At 40.6% G+C, this 18,861-nt stretch overlaps 1 protein-coding gene across 1 annotated transcript in view; it reads right to left on the reverse strand.

Moving 5' to 3' along the window:
• Positions 1–644: 644 nt before the first annotated feature.
• The window catches only part of LOC122788668 (neurotrypsin-like), a 557,316-nt gene continuing 539,099 nt past the window's right edge, over positions 645–18,861 (reverse strand). Inside the window, exon 12 of the mRNA XM_044055564.1 lies at positions 645–955. Coding sequence (XP_043911499.1) covers positions 645–955 — 311 coding nt within the window. The remainder of the gene's footprint in view (positions 956–18,861) is intronic.

Genomic DNA, 18,861 nt, shown 5'->3' on the forward strand with positions numbered 1-18,861 from the left:
TGCCTACAGTGGATGTGTGACTCACACAGTAACGATCCTAACATTTAGAAGGCTGGTTGAACAGATAGGACTTTTGTGGAGAAAGTCACAGATGTTAAAGAGTACTGCAACAGTGGTCTAAGTTATCCAACCAATTGCAGTTTGCTGAAACTGGGCCTTTAATGGTTTGTTTTCTCACATTAATCAATGCGAATGCTCATTCATACTGTGGTGTGCTAGATTATATCACAGTTGTGCACCTAAACTATTGACAGGACATTCATAGTTTCACTTTTCAGCACCTAATGCATCTTTAAAATGATGTGTTTGTAACAATTATTCTTCAACTACCAAATTCTACATCTGAATATGCAGCCTGAAGGGATACAGAGCTACTGCTGAATATCAGCATCTCAAAATGAATTAGTAGTGAGCAGTGGAAAGCCAATGTGGCAGTGACATATCACATTATAAACAGAAGTGCAGTTTAATCCTAAACCAAAGTAAGTCCACCACTTACTAGCAGGCAATTTGCAAGCTACTGAAATACCATCCTGCAAACATTTTTACAGCACTGCCACCAAACTGCAGCTGAAGAGTATTTTTTAAAGACCTCAAAACAACTGTTGTATTACAGCCAAATGTTTCTGTTATGGTCTGTATATTTATTTCAGCTTTGTTACTTTCTTAATCCATGAAACAAACTTACTAACTTTAGTGTAAACACCCGGTGAGTCCCTTCTCCCGCACCCATAACCCCATGATGTGACTCCATGTATTGTCCAGTGTCCCTTTATTTTCTGGCACACAAGGGGGCCTCCACTGTCTCCCTGGCAACTGTCAACTCGCGTATGCTCTGACAGATTTCCAGCACAGATCATACGGCTTGTGAACTTGTCTTTGTATCGGGACTTGCACACTTCATTAGGCAACAAAGGTATTGCTCCTTGCAGCAATGTCTTTGAGTAGGACTTCCCTAAATACAGAAAAGAAAAGTAAAGGATCAAATGCACTAGAACTTGTTGCTTTGTCTAGTTCATTAAAAACAGACCTGAGATTTAAGAGTCAGCATTTTTTTAATCTTTTTACCAAATGATGCCACAGTACAATGGTATAGCATTTATATTTCATGTTACAAGCATGCAGCACTACATTACCCAAACTGTGAGACTTTGCTTTGCTTACATGTTTTGCTCTTACCTTCATCCAGTGAGTCACTCCTCCCACTGTCACTGTATGAGTCCTCTGACATTCCCACACCCATTTTCTGATCCATAAATCCCAAATTATCAACTGTTCAGTTATAGCTGGAACTTGAGGAGAGGAGACTAATTAACAGGGAATAAGGGAACAGCCCAAATGGTAATACTAGAAACACATTCTACTCAGCAAACTTAGGGAGTCACCATGATGTGTTCTTAAAATGAGTGCTTTCATTCTTTATTCATACACTAAGAGCTTCATCAGATAAATGTGATGCAACACATATCAGGTTAAAATGGTGACGAACAGATCACATGATAAAAACATTCAATTCCCTTTTCCCCAGCTTTTAAAGTGACATGCCAATACAAATCAAAGTAACAAATCAAACCAGTGAATGTAAAACAAACTTGTAGTTTTCCAGAATCACATTTAAATTCTTTGTGCTAGTAAAAAGCATTTTATGTCGATAGTTTAATTTAAAACAAGATATTTATCCAAATTCAGACTGATTTGCTATTCTGACTCTCAGCATTCTAAAAGAATGTTATAGTTGACAGAGAAGTTACTTATGTAAACAGAATCTGGCACAAAGAATTGGAATTTTCTATAATAATCACAATGCAAAGCATGTCTCGCTAGGGCATTACTAGTGTCCCCTTTTCTTCTTGCTAATGAATGTTCATAAATTCTATCAGACATCTTCCTAATAGTCTTTCCAACATAAACGTAGGTGCATGGTGCACAGTGAGCTAAGTAAACAACCCCCTTCAAACCACAATGGTACCTTTGGTATGCAGAAATATTCATATTTAAATAACTAATGAAAACATTTATCGTATTAGAGACGAAGCGGCATTGCTTGCATTTGCCGCATTTAAAAGTCCCAAAGGTACCCTCTCTGATTCTTTTCAGTCCAATCTGTTTTTCTAGACTGGATCTGATAAAATTCATCCTTTTGTAGGTGAAAACTGTGTGTTCTCCTAAAATTGATGCAACATCCCCATTGCCTAAAATTATTTTCCAATTATTCTGGAGGATATCTCTGATGATAGTCATGTCAATGGTGAGGGGGAGTGGAAAGGCACCCCTACAGCCAATCGGAAGACTAGTATGGGGGTGTGTATCTCCTCAATGGCCAATGAACAACTGTTCTGGTCCTTGCCAAGGACTGGTTTAGCTTTCCCAGTCCGTAAGAAATGAGTTTCACCAATGATGGTGGTCTAGCCAATCAGAATCATAGCCCCTGGCCATGAAGAAATGCTTTAATGTTTCCATTTCTTCCTCATTGCTCGTTAATCTTCTGAGCCATATGAACTGTCCCTTCACCACTCCCTTCTTCATATGATGTGGGTGCTGACAGTGTCTATGTAAATAGTTGTTCACAAAGGTTTCCTTCCTGTAGATATTACTCTCAATTCAACCATCACATACATCGAAAGTCAAATTGATGTCCAAGAAATTAATGGACATTCCAAAATCACTACTAGTAAACTGCAAAAAAAGGGGTGCTCGAATTAAACCATTCAAGTAGTTCACTGAATTCATCTTCAGACACTTTCCACATGATAAACAGGTCATTAATAATTATCTTATAGAAAGCCATCTTCTGATACAGTTGGTGAGGTTTAAAGTATTCCTGTTCCCACCATGACATGATGATGTTAGCAAAAACAGGGGCTACTGGCTCCATCGCCACCCAAGACTTTTTTGTAGTGTTTCTCTACAAAAGTAAAAAAGTTATTTTGAGCAGGATTGGATCTTAGAACTTAAATCACACAAGCTACCTGTGATTAATGGGCTTCTCTTTGAAACCTACTTTAAAGAAACAACCACTTACCCATTAGTCCCTGGTACTCTTTTCTTGTACTCCTGGTTAGGCTACACCACCTCACTCCCCCCTACTGGGCTGCCTACGCTGTAGTGCTGCTGCGTCACTCACCCCCCTTGTACTCCACTCTTGAATGGTCCTGCTCTACCTCCCGAACATACAGACTACCTCCTGCAAAAGCTCAGTCGACTTACCTGGACTTTCTCTACCCAATAGTCTGGGCTTACCTGAAGCAGAACCTCTGTGTGGAACCTCTAAACTGTTTTTCAGTACATTACTCCACTCTTGAATGGTCCTGCTCTACCTGCCGAACATACGGACTACCTCCTGCAAAAGCTAAGTCGACTTACCTGGACTTTCTCTACCCAATAGTCTGGGCTTACCTGAAACAGAACCTCAGTGTGGAACCCCTAAACTATTTTTCAGTACATGTATGTAGCCTTCTACCTAACTCAAACATCTAAACTTCTATATTTTGTAAACTGGTCCCTCAGTGTGTGTGACTCAGCAGTCTACCGCAGTCCACAACAACTCCCCTCTCACTGGTATTTAGTGACCTTCGTCCTCCTATCCTTTTCTGTACCCCTTTGAAGACTTACCCTTTATCTCCGATTACTGTCTATTTTTTCCTTCAACTTAGAGTCTTGTCCTTTTGCTCTATCCTACTCCCCATCCCCTCTGCCTGTCATTTCTCCTTTCTCCACTAGGTGTCAGCACCATCCCACCTTCTGCCTACTACTACTCTTATCAATTTTATTAACTTTTCCTCTAAATACTTCAAAAGCCAAACCTCCCATAACTGTACTCCACCTTCCCTACCTTATATTTTGCGAGTGCCGCTCAAACTCTACTCATTTTTCCACCCAGTCTTACTGTACCTCTACCTACTCACCTCTGCTCCAACCTGCAGTGGCTGATACTTTTTCAGTTGGACTCTTCTGCCCTGTTGCTCCACTCCTCCTTGATCCTTCCCTCCCCATCTCTCCCCCCTAACAAACTCCCAGCACGCCCCTTCTACCTCATTTATCCCCTCCCCCTCTGCTTCCCACCTCCCCAGAGTTTACTTCTAGATGCCACTACCTTTTTGGCGCCTCTTTTCTTGTACTCCTGGTTAGGATACACCACCTCACTCCCCCTACTGGGCTGCCTACGCGGTAGTGCTGCTGCTTCACTCACCCCCTTGGTAGGTTTCATTTTGTGTAGAAAGAAACTGTTAATTTTCTGCTCTGTTGTTTGTAATGTTTTTGGGTTTTATCTGCCAGTCTGCCTAATGCCTGTTAAATGCGTTCCGAACATTGCTAATTAAATGTGTTTATTTTGTACAGATACTCCGATACTTTATAAATGTATTCTTTATTAGTTTTCCAACTAATTGTTGCCTAATGCTTATCTAAAAGCGTTTTACTCTGAACACATGCTTTGCTTTAGAAAATGATACGTAAATTGCTTTAGCTAAATGTGTTTATGTGTTTATTTGTGCAAACGCTCTGATGCTGTAGATAAGGATTTAACTACTAGTTTATTAATTGCCTATTTTAAATACATTTACTGCTTTCTGTGCTTGTACCAAGCTCTACTGGGATAAACGGGTGCTGTTTATTTACCCCCGCCCGGCTTTCTACTACGTTGTAGCTGTTGTTTGGGAACATTGACTTATCCCTCAGCGTTTAGGAGTGACCGCTCTTCCTTAATTTAGTGCCTTAATCTTTTACTTATCAGCGACCAATATATGAGTGATGCAGGGGCCTCTAAATTGCAAAGATTAATTTTATTTTCCCCTCAGACACAGACACTTAAGCTGTTAGTGCCTAAGGAATCTGCAAAGCTTAATGCCTAGGGGGTCTGCGAGCTCTGCGAATGCTGCAGGAGCCTGTACACCTAAATTTCCATTGTAATGTCTGCCATAAACATGGCTATTAGTGCCTAAGGGGTCTGCGAGCTCAGTGAGTGAAGCAGGAGCTTCGAATTTGTATGTTTACTTCTTAGTTATGTGCCTAAGGGGTCTGTGACCTCTGCGGATGTTGCAGGAGCTCCTACACTTTAATTATTATTTGTCTGCGAGCTCTGCGAATGCTGCAGGAGCTCATACACTTTAAGTTCTATTTGTTACTCGGCCACAAACTCGGCTGTTTAGTGCCTAAGGGATCGGCAAGCTCAGTGTGCGTAGCAGAAGCTTCTGAATTTGTATATTTTACCTCTTTTCGCCACAGACTCAAACGCTTAGACTATTAGTTCCTAAGGGGTCTGCGAGATCTGCGACTGCTGCAGGAGCTTCCACATTTCAATTTCAGTTTTATTTGTCGCCACTGACTCCAATTCCTGCCCATATGTTACTTTGTAAATAATTACACAATACCTTTTTCTCCCCAATTAGCCACTAAATTCCATTACCTATCCTCCTTTTAAACAGCTGAATATTACTTAGTTCTCTTGGTTCTAACGAACAGCTAGTCCTTTTGTTACTTAGTTAATTTACACAATACCTATTCTCCCCATTTCTTAGTTAATTATTCTCCTCAGTTACTAATATATTACTTACCTAGCCTCTTATTAAATAGCTGTATTCACATAATGCCTAGCCACTATTAAGCCACAAGCCTGACTGGTTGCCATGGATTTTTTCTCTCTTTAACTCCCTAAACAAATGTTTGTTCTTCTCTAGTGCATGATTCTCCCTGCTTTGATAGAATAAATATATTTAAAACTTGCCAGGGATATATATATATATATATAAAACTTGCCAGGAATTTTTTCCCTCTAACTCCCTAACAAATGTTTGTTCTTCTTCAATGCATGATTCTCCTTGCTTTGATAGTATAAATATATAAATATACCTCATATGTAAAGTGCCTAGCCATTATCTTGCATATCTGTAGAAGTACAATGCGTTTATAATTTTGCTTCAAACGTATCTGTTTGCCTGACACTGATAACTGCATTATTACTACTGCATTTTTTCTGCTGAACTGCATAACTGTTATTTGACTCTGATTTGTACTGGATGATAGTGGCATACATAAGGTTCTTTCTTTGCTACATTATCTCCCTGCTCTCTCTTGCTTCATCTTTACCTTCCATTTTTTTTCCTAACTCTCCGTCAAACATACTCTTCTTCTAGATAAATCCACATCATCTTCAATACTTCCCTCTAAATCCCTCTACTTCTGCACTAACTCCTACTGTCTATTCCTACATTCCTCCTCTTCCTTCTCTCCCTACTTCTCACTTTGGCCTCTTCCTCTCTCCCCCCTAATACTTACGCTTGTTTGTTTTCCCTCTCTCTTTACAGTACTCCACTCTTGAATGGTCCTGCTCTACCTGCCGAACATACGGACTACCTCCTGCAAAAGCTCAGTCGACTTACCTGGACTTTCTCTACCCAATAGTCTGGGCTTACCTCAAACAAACCTCTGAGTGGAACCCCTAAACTGTTTTTCAGTACATGTATGTAGCCTTCTACCTAACTCAAACATCTAAACTTCTATATTTTGTAAACTGGTCCCTCAGTGTGTGCGATTCAGCAGCCTACTGCAGTCCACAACAACTCCCCTCTCACTGGTATTTAGTGACCTCCGTCCTCCTATCCTTTTCTGTACCCCTTTGAAGACTTACCCTTTATCTCCGTTTACTGTCTATTTTTTCCTTCACCTTAGAGTCTTGTCCTTTTGCTCTATCCTACTCCCCATCCCCCTCTGCCTGTCATTTCTCCTTTCTCCACTAGGTGTTAGCACCATCCCGCCTTCTGCCTGCTCCTACTCTATCAATTTTATTAACAACTTTTCCTCTAAATACTTCAAAAGCCAAACCTCCCATAACTCTACTCCACATTCCCTACCTTATATTTTTCGAGTGCTGCTCAAACTCTACTCGTTTTTCCACCCAATCTTACTGTACCTCTACCTACTCACCTCTGCTCCAACCTGCAGTGGCTGATACTTTTTCAGCTGGACTCTTCTGGCCTGTTGCTCCATCTCACTCCGCTCCCCTACCCTGCCCCCAATTCCCACATGCCCCCAGTGGTCCTACATTTATTGCCATCCCATACTCCCTCCCTCTCACATCACCCAATCCCCTCACAAATATACTCCTTCCATTCTCCTCCAGAACCACCTCCCCCTCCCCTCCAGCAACCACACCTCATTAATCAATTCTCCTCCCCACCTACCAACCTTACCTAACTCTAACCACAAACTCTTTCACACCTCTAATCAAACTACTTTCTAAGATGCTCTATTTTCCTACTACAATCCCTGCCCCTACAATACTCCTACTCCTCATTCTTCTCCCTCTCTACCATACCACCTCCTGTACCAACTTTTACCTAAACCCTCCACATCAACCACCACCTCCCTACCCTACTCATCATTTCCACAATATCTCTCCTTCTTTAACTCCCTTTCACCCTATCTTGCTCTCAACATTAAAACTCTTCCAAATCCCCACCAAATACTACAAACCTAAACCCACCACCTTCCATCCATTCCTAACCAAACACACTCCTAACAAACTTACTCACCTTCTCTCCTACCTCAACTTAGCAGGCGACATTCATCCCAACCCTGGACCAAACATTTCACAAACAAATAACCTTAGCTCCAACAACAAACCAAACTGTAAATACCTCAAATTCCTCACCATCAACGCCCAAATTTTAGCTAATAAAATTACCCTCTTTCATGCCTGGCTTAACCATAATTCTCCTGACATATTAGCCATCTCAGAAACCTGGTTAAAACCACACATAACTGACACCGAATTCCTTACCCCCGGCTTTCATTCTATCCAATCTGACCACCTAAATAAAAGAGGTGGTGGTGTAGCACTAATCTACTCCAATCACTTATCCATCACTCCCTTCCCAAATCCTATCCCTTCCTTTAATAACACTGACTTAGTATCTGGCATTCTAAAATTAAATGACCATAAAAGTATCTGCATCATCTCCCTTTACATTCTTCCTGGTAACAACACCAAAACCTTGGAAGATATCCTCTCTTGGACCTCCTCAAACATTAACTATGAAACCTATATAATGGGAGATGTAAATATTGACTGGCAAAAAATCAGTAACCATAATCCCACCATATCTATCAATCTCTTCAACTATACTCAGCTTATTAATTCTACCACCAGGCCCAACAAAACTAACCTCACAGGCTCCATCCTAGACTGGATCCTGGTGTCTCACCCTAACAGAACCACTACATCTGGTGTCACCCCCGACCCAGTAGGAGACCACCTCCCTGCCTTCACCCACAGAACCACTTCCTCTTTCTCCCACAAACTCTTATATACACGCAATTTAACTAACTTTAACCCTTCCACCTTCTCGGACTCCCTCAAAAACACCAACTGGAACCCACTAAAAACCCTACCCCTAGACGAAGCCATTGATTTCTTCAACTCCAAATTCCTTACTGTCCTAAACTCCCTAGCTCCAATACGAACAAAGAGGGTAAAAGCCAAGACTGCTCCTTGGCTAACTAAAGAAACAAAAAAAATCATGCAACAAAGAGATAAATCCTGGAAAAGTTATCTACATCATAAACAACCTGAATTCCTACTTAAATACAAACAGCTACGAAACCTAGCCAAAAAGCAAGTCATAATAGCTAAAAAGTCCTACTACACCCATCTACAAATAAATCATGCAAAAAAACACTAAACAATTCTGGAATTCCATTAACTCTCTCCTTAAGTCTGGTACAACTAACAACCCTTGCCCTGACACTAGCAAATCTGACCAAGACATTGCCAAACTATTCAATACCTTCTTCACCTCTTCTACTGCTGAACTAACCAAAACCTTCCCCAACAACATTTCCCCACCCCCCTCTGCCCAAGTTTCCTATGCATCGACTCCTTCAACTCCTATCTTTGAACTTAAACCTGTGTCTACCTTCCTTATAAAAAAACTTCTCTCCAAACTCAAACCTTGCCCCTGACAACATCCCCTCCTCCTTCTTAAAAACAGCCTCTGACAGTATTGCACTCCCTACCAGCATCCTGATAAATAGATCAATGCTCGAGTCCTATGTACCCAAACTATGGCGCTCTGATTTTATTCTTCCACTCCATAAAGGTGGCAAAAACTGTAGCTTCTCCAACTTCTGCCCCATAGCCATCTTCTCACCCATCTCCAAAATTCTTGAAAAATGCATTCACCTGCAGCTCATGCCATTCCTTACCAAACACCAGCTGCTCTCTCCTACCCAACACGGCTTCCACCTCGGACATAATACCTAACACAGCCCTTCTCTCCTTTTTACACTCTGTCAATTCAGCTCGTGACTCAGGCAACTTAGTATCATCTGTTCTATTAGACTTATCTAAAGCTTTCAATACCATCTCCCACTCTCATCTACTAAATCATCTATCTAACCTCAACATCTCCCCAAAAACTCTATCCTGGTTTTCCAGCTACCTCTCACACAGGTCCCAAGCCATGAAATGGGGACAAGCCTCCTCCAGCTTCCTTCCTACCCCCAAAGGAGTTCCCCAAGGGTCCATATTTGGCCCTCTGCTATTTAACATCTTCATTAACGATTTCCATAAAGCCATTCCCAATACCAGAATTGTCCAATATGCAGACGACTCAACTTTGATCTGCTATGCCTCCAACCTTACAGATCTCAAGTCTCTAACTCAAACTGCCTTCTTAACCACTGAAAAATGGATGCACCAAAACCACCTCTCAACGCTAACAAAACTAAGATTTTTCTATTTACTCACTCCAAATCCACCCCCACCCCCACAGAAAAAAACTCATTTAAAATTACTAGCCTAAACAACTCCATCATTGACATCGTTCCCTCCGCCAAACTCCTAGGGATCATCAATGAACACTTAAAATTCAATACACACATCCATCTTAACATCCAGAAAACCCACATAAAACTTGGCCTATTGTACAGAAACAATCAATTCCTCTCCCCCTCTACTAGACAGACATTGGCCACTACATATCTCCTCCCATCTCTTCTATATGGGGCTCCTCTGCTTATTAATCTATCTTCCACCCTAACCTCTAAACTGGAAGTATGCTACAATAAAATCTCCAAATTCGCCACCAAGGCAAATTCCCGCTCTCATCACTGCACCTCCTTACAAACTTTAAATTGGCTTGAACTCCCTAATCAACTAGATTACCTCCAAATTGCCTCTGCCCACAAACTACTATTCCAACCTACAAGCTGCCCCACACTATCCAATATTCTTCAACCATATATCCCCCCCAGACCACTTAGATCTTCTTACCAAAACTTATTTCCATCCACAAACCCAAGCGCCCAGCTGGTCAACTTCTACTCTCCTTTTCCCTAGCAAAAAAATGGAATGCCCTGCCCTCTACTCTGAGGACATGCAACAACCTACACTCCTTCAAAACACAACTCCATTGCTACCTACTAACTCAAAGAAAATGTAACTGCACTCTTCATTCTTTTCCTCCCAAGCTCTGAGCTTCCTTCTCTCCCGGCTAAACTTCATACCTTACTAATTTCCCCCTTCATCCTTCATTATTAATGCATCAAATATATTTACTCCCGACCTTATACTTAATGTCACTCATCCTCCAGGAGAATACTCATTTTTACATCCTAGTTACTTAACTATGAATGACCTCAATATTGAATTCTTTTACCAGATGTCTGTGGAATTTCCACCTATTTTGACTGGAAAAAAAAAAAAGTTTTTTCTTTGTATTTTAAGTTTTTGTATTTTTGTATTTTTATTTGTATTTTCATTGGGATGTAACACTGTACTATGGAGCTTTTCTCCCCGGGCCTCCACTGAAAACGGGCTCTCGGGCCTATTGGACCTCCCCAGTCACCAACTGTTATAAATAAATAAATATTACATATATTTTTAAAAATACATATAGTTGTCTTTTTGTGCTGAGTCGCATACTTTTCAGATACTGGTATTATTTAAGTATGTTTTTAAAAATGTATATAGTTGTTTTCTGTTCTGAGTCGCATACTTCTACAGAGTTTTTATTTAGGGTTTTATATCAGTAAGAGAGTTTTTAGTATTTTTCTGTTAGTTTTTGTATAGAGTTGAATAATGTTTGACCTATTAATATATTATCCTTTAATTATTTATTCTAAGTATGCCATTGTACATGTACTAGTCTACTGAGGACTTGCTGTATTCTATCATGTTTATAAAATATTGGTTACAGGATGTCTAGCGATTTGTTATGTCTCTTCCCCTTTAATTATAAGCTGTGCTCATTTTGCTACATAACATTGTATGTAAGATGTATGACTACATATTTTTTCTTTTGTTAAATGATGTTTAATTTGCTTGCAACTGTTCAGAGGATTATTATTTTTTTTTTGGATTGCTAACAGTAGAATGTCTTCACACTTAATACATGTAAGTAATTATTGGATAGGTTTTATCTCCATAGATTTCTGATATGGAAGCCACCCCTATAGTGCCTTTTTTAGGCAGTGTTCCAAAGATCAAAATTCCACCGTAACAGCTACAAACAAATGCAATCTGAGGGTCATGCTGCTCAATGCCAAAAGTCTAAATCTCAAGATGCACTCACTCAAAATGGAGAATGTCGACATCTGTGCTGTAACAGAGACCTGGTTTAAGAGGCAGAAAGCACCCCTGCTCTCCCAGGCCACAACTCATTCCATACCTTTCAGCTCCAGAATATGGACCGGAAGCTCCAAAGATGGTTTGTTTGTTTCTTTCGGCTTTTCCCGGTTAGGGGGTCACCACAGCGGAACTCCGGTCCGCTAATGATTGGCAGTAGATTTTGACGTGCTGGCTTGCCAGGCCTAACGCACAACCTTCAATGAAGGAACGCCCATTCATGCATGTCGCCACAGAAGACGCTCTAACTGAGAATCGAATGAGCAACGTCTAACTGTGAGGCGACAACGCTACCGCAGTACAAGCTCCAAAGATGGTGATGTCTTCATATTCTTAAAGGATACACACACCTCTAGACTGGTAGCCCAGCATAATGCATCTGAGATACTTCAGGTACAGCGAACACTGGGTAAGATGCTGATACAAGTCATAGCCTGCTACAGAACCCCAAACATGTCCCCAGACTCTCACTCCAACTTCCTAAGCACCCTGGAATCTATCAAGGTCCAACCCAATACTAAAATACTGGGTGACTTCAACTACCCTTCCATCAACTGGGAAAACTATTCAAGTACCAATGTACAGGTCCAATACTTTCTGGAATTTATCAATTTCAATCCCCTGGACCAGCTCATTCTGACCCCCACTAGAGGAAGCAACATCAATCTGGTTATCCCCAACATGGGAGATGCTCCACCTATAGTCAATTCCTCCCTGGTTAAATCTGACCCCAAACTGATCACCATGGAAATCTCCATCTCACCTACATCCCCTGCTAAGATGACCACCCTGAAAAACTTCTTTAAAATCAACTTTGGGCTACTAAAAACAGAGGTGATTAACTTCTCGGCACACATGCCACTGGAAAATAGCTGCATGACTGCTGAATCATAAACCAATGCACTGTATGAGCATGTACACAAATGCATGGATCTTGCCATACAAAATAGAACTAAGATGCTCTCCTCCAAAAAATGGAAGCCAATCTGGTGGTCCTCAGCCATCAATAAATTCTACAACAGAGGGAAGAAACTGTTGCAGAAAAAAATGAAGTCACAAGACTGGAAAACCTCCCTTATAAGTCTCAACAAAAAGATGAGATCCCTTATCAAATATTTTAAAGCCAGCTATGAAGGTAGAATTGCGGCTGACACCAAAAACAACCACAGAGCCTTTTATAGCTATATCAAAAACCTCAAAGGCAATACCCAGATTTACACTGAGTTATTGTACAATGGCACTTCTTATACTGAGCCAACAGATATAGCCAACATAGTGGCCAACCGATTCAGTGCCAACTTTACCCCCCCCGAAGGGCCCTATCACAATACCAGAAGAAAGCCTGGTAACCACCATTTCTGCAGCCCAGGTACAAGCTGCATTGTCCAAAGCCAAGAATACAGCATCCATGGGACCTGATACTATCCCTGGGTGCATCCAACATGAGCTACAAAACAAACTGGCACCACATCTGTGTGCCCTTTTCAATCACAGCCTTACCTCAGGCTATGTCCCTAACAAATGGCGCACTGCTACAGTCATCCCGCTCCATAAAGGAGGAACAACTACAGACCCTGGGAACTATCGCCCCATTAGCCTGATGAGTCTGGTATGCAAAGCTATGGAATGCATCATGGACCTGCTTAAAGATATAGGCAGTCTCCAAACTCTTGACCCCACACAGCTTGGCTTTGTCAAAGGGAGATCCTGCCTGCTGTACCTGGTTGACTTCTTTGAGGCAGTCACCAAGGCTGTGGATGAGGGTAAGACAGTGCATACAACCTACCTCGACCTGGCCAAGGCCTTTGATACCATTCTCCACTCCGGTATCATTGATAAACTCACCAAACTAGGCATCAATCCTTACATCACTAGGTGGGTTGCAAACTCGCTCAAAGACAGGACCCACAGAGTGAAAGTTGTGGATTCCAAGTCGTACTGTCAATAAATCACGAGTGTAGTCCCACTGGGCTCGGTCCTGGGCCCTCTCCTGTTTGGCATCTACTTCTCGGAAGTCCAGGCCAACACAGAAGGACTCTGGCTGATCCAGTTCGCTGATGACTGTAAGCTAGGAGTCATTATCAACTTCCCAAGTGATGCAAACATCCTTCAAAAGGGTGCCTCTGAGACCAATGACTGGTGTTGGAACCATGGCCTGAAGCTTAACGCCAAAAAATGTGTTATCATGCCCTTTGGAAAAAAACTCAATTCCCATGAATTACCACATTGATGGGAGCCCACTGAACTTTGAAGAGGCCATAAGAGATCTGGGCACCCAGGTCGGCAGCCACCTCACCTTCGACCACCACACTGCCACTGTGGTCAGAAAGTCTTTCTATGTGGCACATCTTATAATCAAAGGTTTTGCATCCAGGAAGAAAGAGGTCACCATCACTTTCTACTCATCCCTCATTAGACCAATCATAGAATATAACCCCCCATTTGGCATGTACCTGACCAGACACCTACAACAGCTGGAGAGGCCACAAAAGTACCTCACAAAAAGGATCCTACATCTTAAACACATGTCCTACATGGACAGACTCAAGAAACTTCAGCTGTACTCAGTCTCTTATCATCTACTTAGAGGTGATCTCTGCTTGACTTACAAAGCCATGTCCACCCCAGCCCTACTTGAAATGCTACACCTAAAGAAATCCCAATCCCCCTGCGCCACATACTCCAGAGACAACCTCGTTACCACAATTAACACAACATGCTGGAGGGACAGGTTAATCTCCCAAAGACTGCCCATACTCTGGAATAAGCTTCCCATTCATGTCAAGCACAGCACCTCGCTGACCCTCTTCAAGAGAAATCTTGACTAGTGGATGGGTAACAAAGTTCACCCCACGGATCATTCCAGTTGCCATACTGGATATGGGCACTGTGAACTAACATCGGGTGGCATGGTGCTTGGGCAAATTTTTTTTGGGCAAGGCTTGTAAAGGCTCCAGGGCTATTAACCTCGTACACACCTATGAACCTATGAATCATGAACTTACACATAAAAACTGTAATTACCAATTTATTTATCTGTACTTAACTGATATTTAGTTAGATCAATGATGATTTTTCAATATGTACTAAATGTGACGTTCCTAATTATAGGCTCATGATTGTTTTGTATCTGTATAAATAGTTGAATATCTTTTCTGTGTTAGGTCTGATGAAGCAGTCTCGGAACCGTGAAAGCACTCACCTGTTGTAATTATTTTTCTTATTTTTCATTAAATATCATGTACCGTTTTAACCTCTGAACTTAAATTTTTTTATGTTGAGGGTGTCTTTGTGCTGCCATGTTAGCTGCTGAATTTTGTGTATGGCTTCACTGCAGTTTACAGCAACTTACTCAAAAGATCGCTTTTTTATTTGTTAATTTTTAAAGTCTGCCAACTCATTACACTCCAAGAACATATAGTTCCAGGTACCTCTTTCTTCCACATTACCTCTCCAACATTTGCCATCTAGTTTCTTTGAAGTTTGCTTGGGACATAAAAGTATCTATGCAAACACTTTGTTGCACATTTGGGAGCCATAGATATGTCCTCCAATTGTTTCTTTGTGAACTGCTTATCTAATCTCCTTTGAAACCCAGAGTGAACTCTGGAGAAAAAGGTTGGTTGTGAATTGAAAGGCCTGGAGAATATTCTGAACTGAAATGGCTTGAATGAGAAAGTCATTTAAGTATACATAAATATAGATAACTTGAAGTCTGCAGAAGGCTATAACAGGAGCTAGGGACTTTGTGAAAACGCTTGGTGCCATGGAAGGCTCAAAAAGCAAAGCAGTATATTCAAACTGTCATCCTAAAGCACAGAATCCTAAGAATCTTTTATGGTCTGGATGAAAAGGGATATGTAGTTAGATATCCTATAAATCTAGAGTAACCAAAAGAGCTTGAGAAAAGATCAGAAGAAAGAGAGCTTGAAGTTAGCATAGCGAATGCTGGTACTTTTACATAAGTGTTCAGAGTGGATAATTTCAGTATTGGACTTCATGTTAATTATTTCCTTGAGGCAAGAAATAGTGTGGAATAGAAACTCTTTTGATGGGAAGCAACAGTCTGTATTATTTCTTGAAGGAGCAGGTTGGGCAGAATTGGAAGGATAAGATATTAGTTTGAAGGGACATGAGGAATTCATGAAGGTATAGGTGGGGAATTCCACTGTAATCTCTGCACATTATTTGTGATATTCAAAACCCAAGTATCAGATGTTACTGTTCTATAAAGGGGAAGGCAGTGAGAGAGTCCACTTAAAAAGCAAAGAAGGACTAGGCTGAGATGGTAGGAGGGAGAAAATAGAAATGAGTACCTTGGCTGAAAAAAAACGCTTGAATCCTTTGAAATCAGACCTGGGTATTTCCTGCCATTTTTTGTAAGAATGTTTCCTTTGGCTAAGAGTTTTGCATTTTGTGTTAAAAAAAAAAAAAAGGCACACAGATTTGGAGGGGTAATTCTTCTAGAACTTAGGAATGGTGATGGAAATCTGCTCAAAACCTTGCAAAATCTTTAGTGTAGCTTTTTTATTATTTCAGCAGAAGAGCATCAAAACAATTTATCCTTGACTAAAGAAGCATCCAGTAGTTTGGCCTTAACAGGTAAAGACTGGAGACAAGGCTAGGAATACCTCATTCAGGATTTATCCTGTAGCAGCTGCCCTAGACGAGGTATCAGCAGTATTATACTTCATGGAATGTCTTGCAACCTATGTGATAGAATGGAGCATATCTTACAAAGAAATGTTAGTGTCACAGTCAGGTAAGTTTGACATTAATCTAGACATATTGTCAAAAACAGAAAACATAAAGCTAATCCAATGGGTCTGGTAATTAATGGGATGGAAAGACAAGATGGCAGAAGTGTAAAATTTCTTTAGGAACCTGTATATGGGCCTCCTGTACCTTTTATTTGGTAAGGCATTAAATGGAAGAAGTTGAGAAGCCTCAACCAATTCCAGAGAGATAACTTCTGGGTCAGAGGAAAGATTTTTGTACAAATACTTGTAGGTGCTGGGTACTTCATAGAATCTATCTGACTTCTTAGGTGCAGGAGGCTGGAATTCTGGAGTTACAGATGTAGATAAAATGGTATCTTCCGAAGGGTCTATATCATGGCATCAAAAATGTCATTAATCAAACGGCTTTAAAATCAAAAATGCCATTCATCGAAGTCGCTCTTGTGGGGGGCTGCGCCCTCCACACTCCCCACTAATTATATATAACAACTCAGAGATCGCACAACGGTGAGGAAAGGGCAAATTTTCCGATCTTCACTGTACCATGATCACGCAATACACACCTTGATGAACAGCATTTTTGATATTAAAGCCGTTCGATTAATGGCCTTTTCGATGCCGTAATATGGACCCTCTTCCAAAGCCTCCAAGATGGGGAAGTTTTGGAATTTCCACGTGCAACAAGATTTGCTTTTCTGCATTTCAGAAACTTGTTTTCCTTCCCAGTTAAACTGCTGCATCATTTTATGGACAGTACCATCATAACAAAGTTCCTCCTCAGATTGGTTTGAAAAAGTATCATCCACTTCAGACTCAAAACCCATAGATGAATAAATTTGAGAAGAGTGGTCCAAATTCTTATTCTGAAGATAGCTGTTCCTCAGAAGAGAGGCCTTTTTGTATGGAGTAGAAGAGGAGGGAGAATAAAATTAATAAGACAATAAGCACATAAGGGCTTTAAAAAGTCAAGGAAGAAGTTAAACCTTAACAGTAGAAGTAGCTGGAGGGGAGACGTGTATTTTTTTTTTATTTGCATTTTTGTCTTTGGAGTGTCCAAAGAAATGATAGCAGGAGATGACAGCAAACGCACCTCCATACCTTTTGCAGTCAGATTAAGCCATAGATTAACTCGCATCTTTTAAATGTGAAACATGAATTTGTGCCACAGAAGTATTTTTGTAACTTTTCTCTTGAATGAATATAGATTATTTGAGGAAGAAATTTCCTTGGATGGGCTGTTCCACACAGCAGCTATAAATTTGAAGAAAAGAGCCCCTGGAGAATGGTCCTAGCATTCTTTTCAACCAAATTTTCACAGAATATCCATATTTTTGTATGATACTTTTGGTCTGTTCCTCTTAATATTTTTGGTTTTCTGGCAAATCAATGAGGAATGAAATCACTAAATAGTGATATACATTTGGGTTTCAGACTTCACAGCAACTGAAAATAACACCTTAAGAGTTATACATCTGGCTAAGTACATAGCAAACAACTGTATTACTATTCAAAGAGCTAAATGTCTTCCAAACTCAGCTATAGAGCTAGCTATCTCTCACATATTCCCGCACACAAAATGGTCAGTGAAGGACTTTATCCACCCCTTGCCAACAAGTATTCTTCCTAGTCTCTTATGAGTTTATCTAGTTTAAAACATCATAATCCTCATTTTCTCAGTAGCTTTATGGGGAAACCTGAGGAAAAAAAATCTTGCTTTAAATGTTCCCCTGCTGTGTGGAACAGCCTATCGAATGAAATTTCTCCCTCAAATAACTTATCTTCATTTAAGACAAAAGTTTAAAAAAAATACTTCTACGGATCAGGGAAAGACAGTCTCACTTAAAAGATTTCTAGATAACTTTGTTGTTTGGTATATGGCAGAGTATGAGCACGAGGCAGTAAAAATATTTTTTTTATCTGTACTAAATCCATCATCATAGATTTACTAGTGTTTGTTGGTAATTGCCCAGTTCCACATTAAGGCAAAACATTTTATAAGCATTGCAGGCAGCTGTGCTGAGGTAAGAATCTCAGCAGCAGCAGCATATATAATAATATTAAAATGGGGTATTTTCCAAAGTTGGCTGTTTACACAGAGACAGAGAGAAGATGAGAGGGCCTAGAACTGAACAATGAGGTCCAACCCTTAGACAGATATGCTGTATAAAAAGCAGATGCTGTGTTCGGGAATTCTGACGGATGCATTTTGTAAGGCTCCATATTGTAATTCCAAGAATCATAAGTAACAGTACAGGAAATATGAAAAAAAGTACACAAATGCAGGAAAACAGTGAATGCTAAACATTGCTGATCTCCGTTAAAGCTGTTTTTTTTTTGTTTTTTTTTGCAGGGGGCTTGCCTCTGTACCCACCTGATGTGGGGACACGCCCCTTCCAAACCCATACATTATCAACTCTAAGTTTATCATACCTTGCAAAATGGGAATATTTTCAGAAATGATAATCTCATTCTTACTATACGTAAGGCTGCATTTCTGGT

The sequence above is a fragment of the Protopterus annectens genome, chromosome 14.part0 (genome assembly GCF_019279795.1).
Source record: "Protopterus annectens isolate FY-2018-M chromosome 14.part0, PAN1.0, whole genome shotgun sequence".
In the NCBI taxonomy this organism is placed as follows: domain Eukaryota; kingdom Metazoa; phylum Chordata; order Ceratodontiformes; family Protopteridae; genus Protopterus; species Protopterus annectens.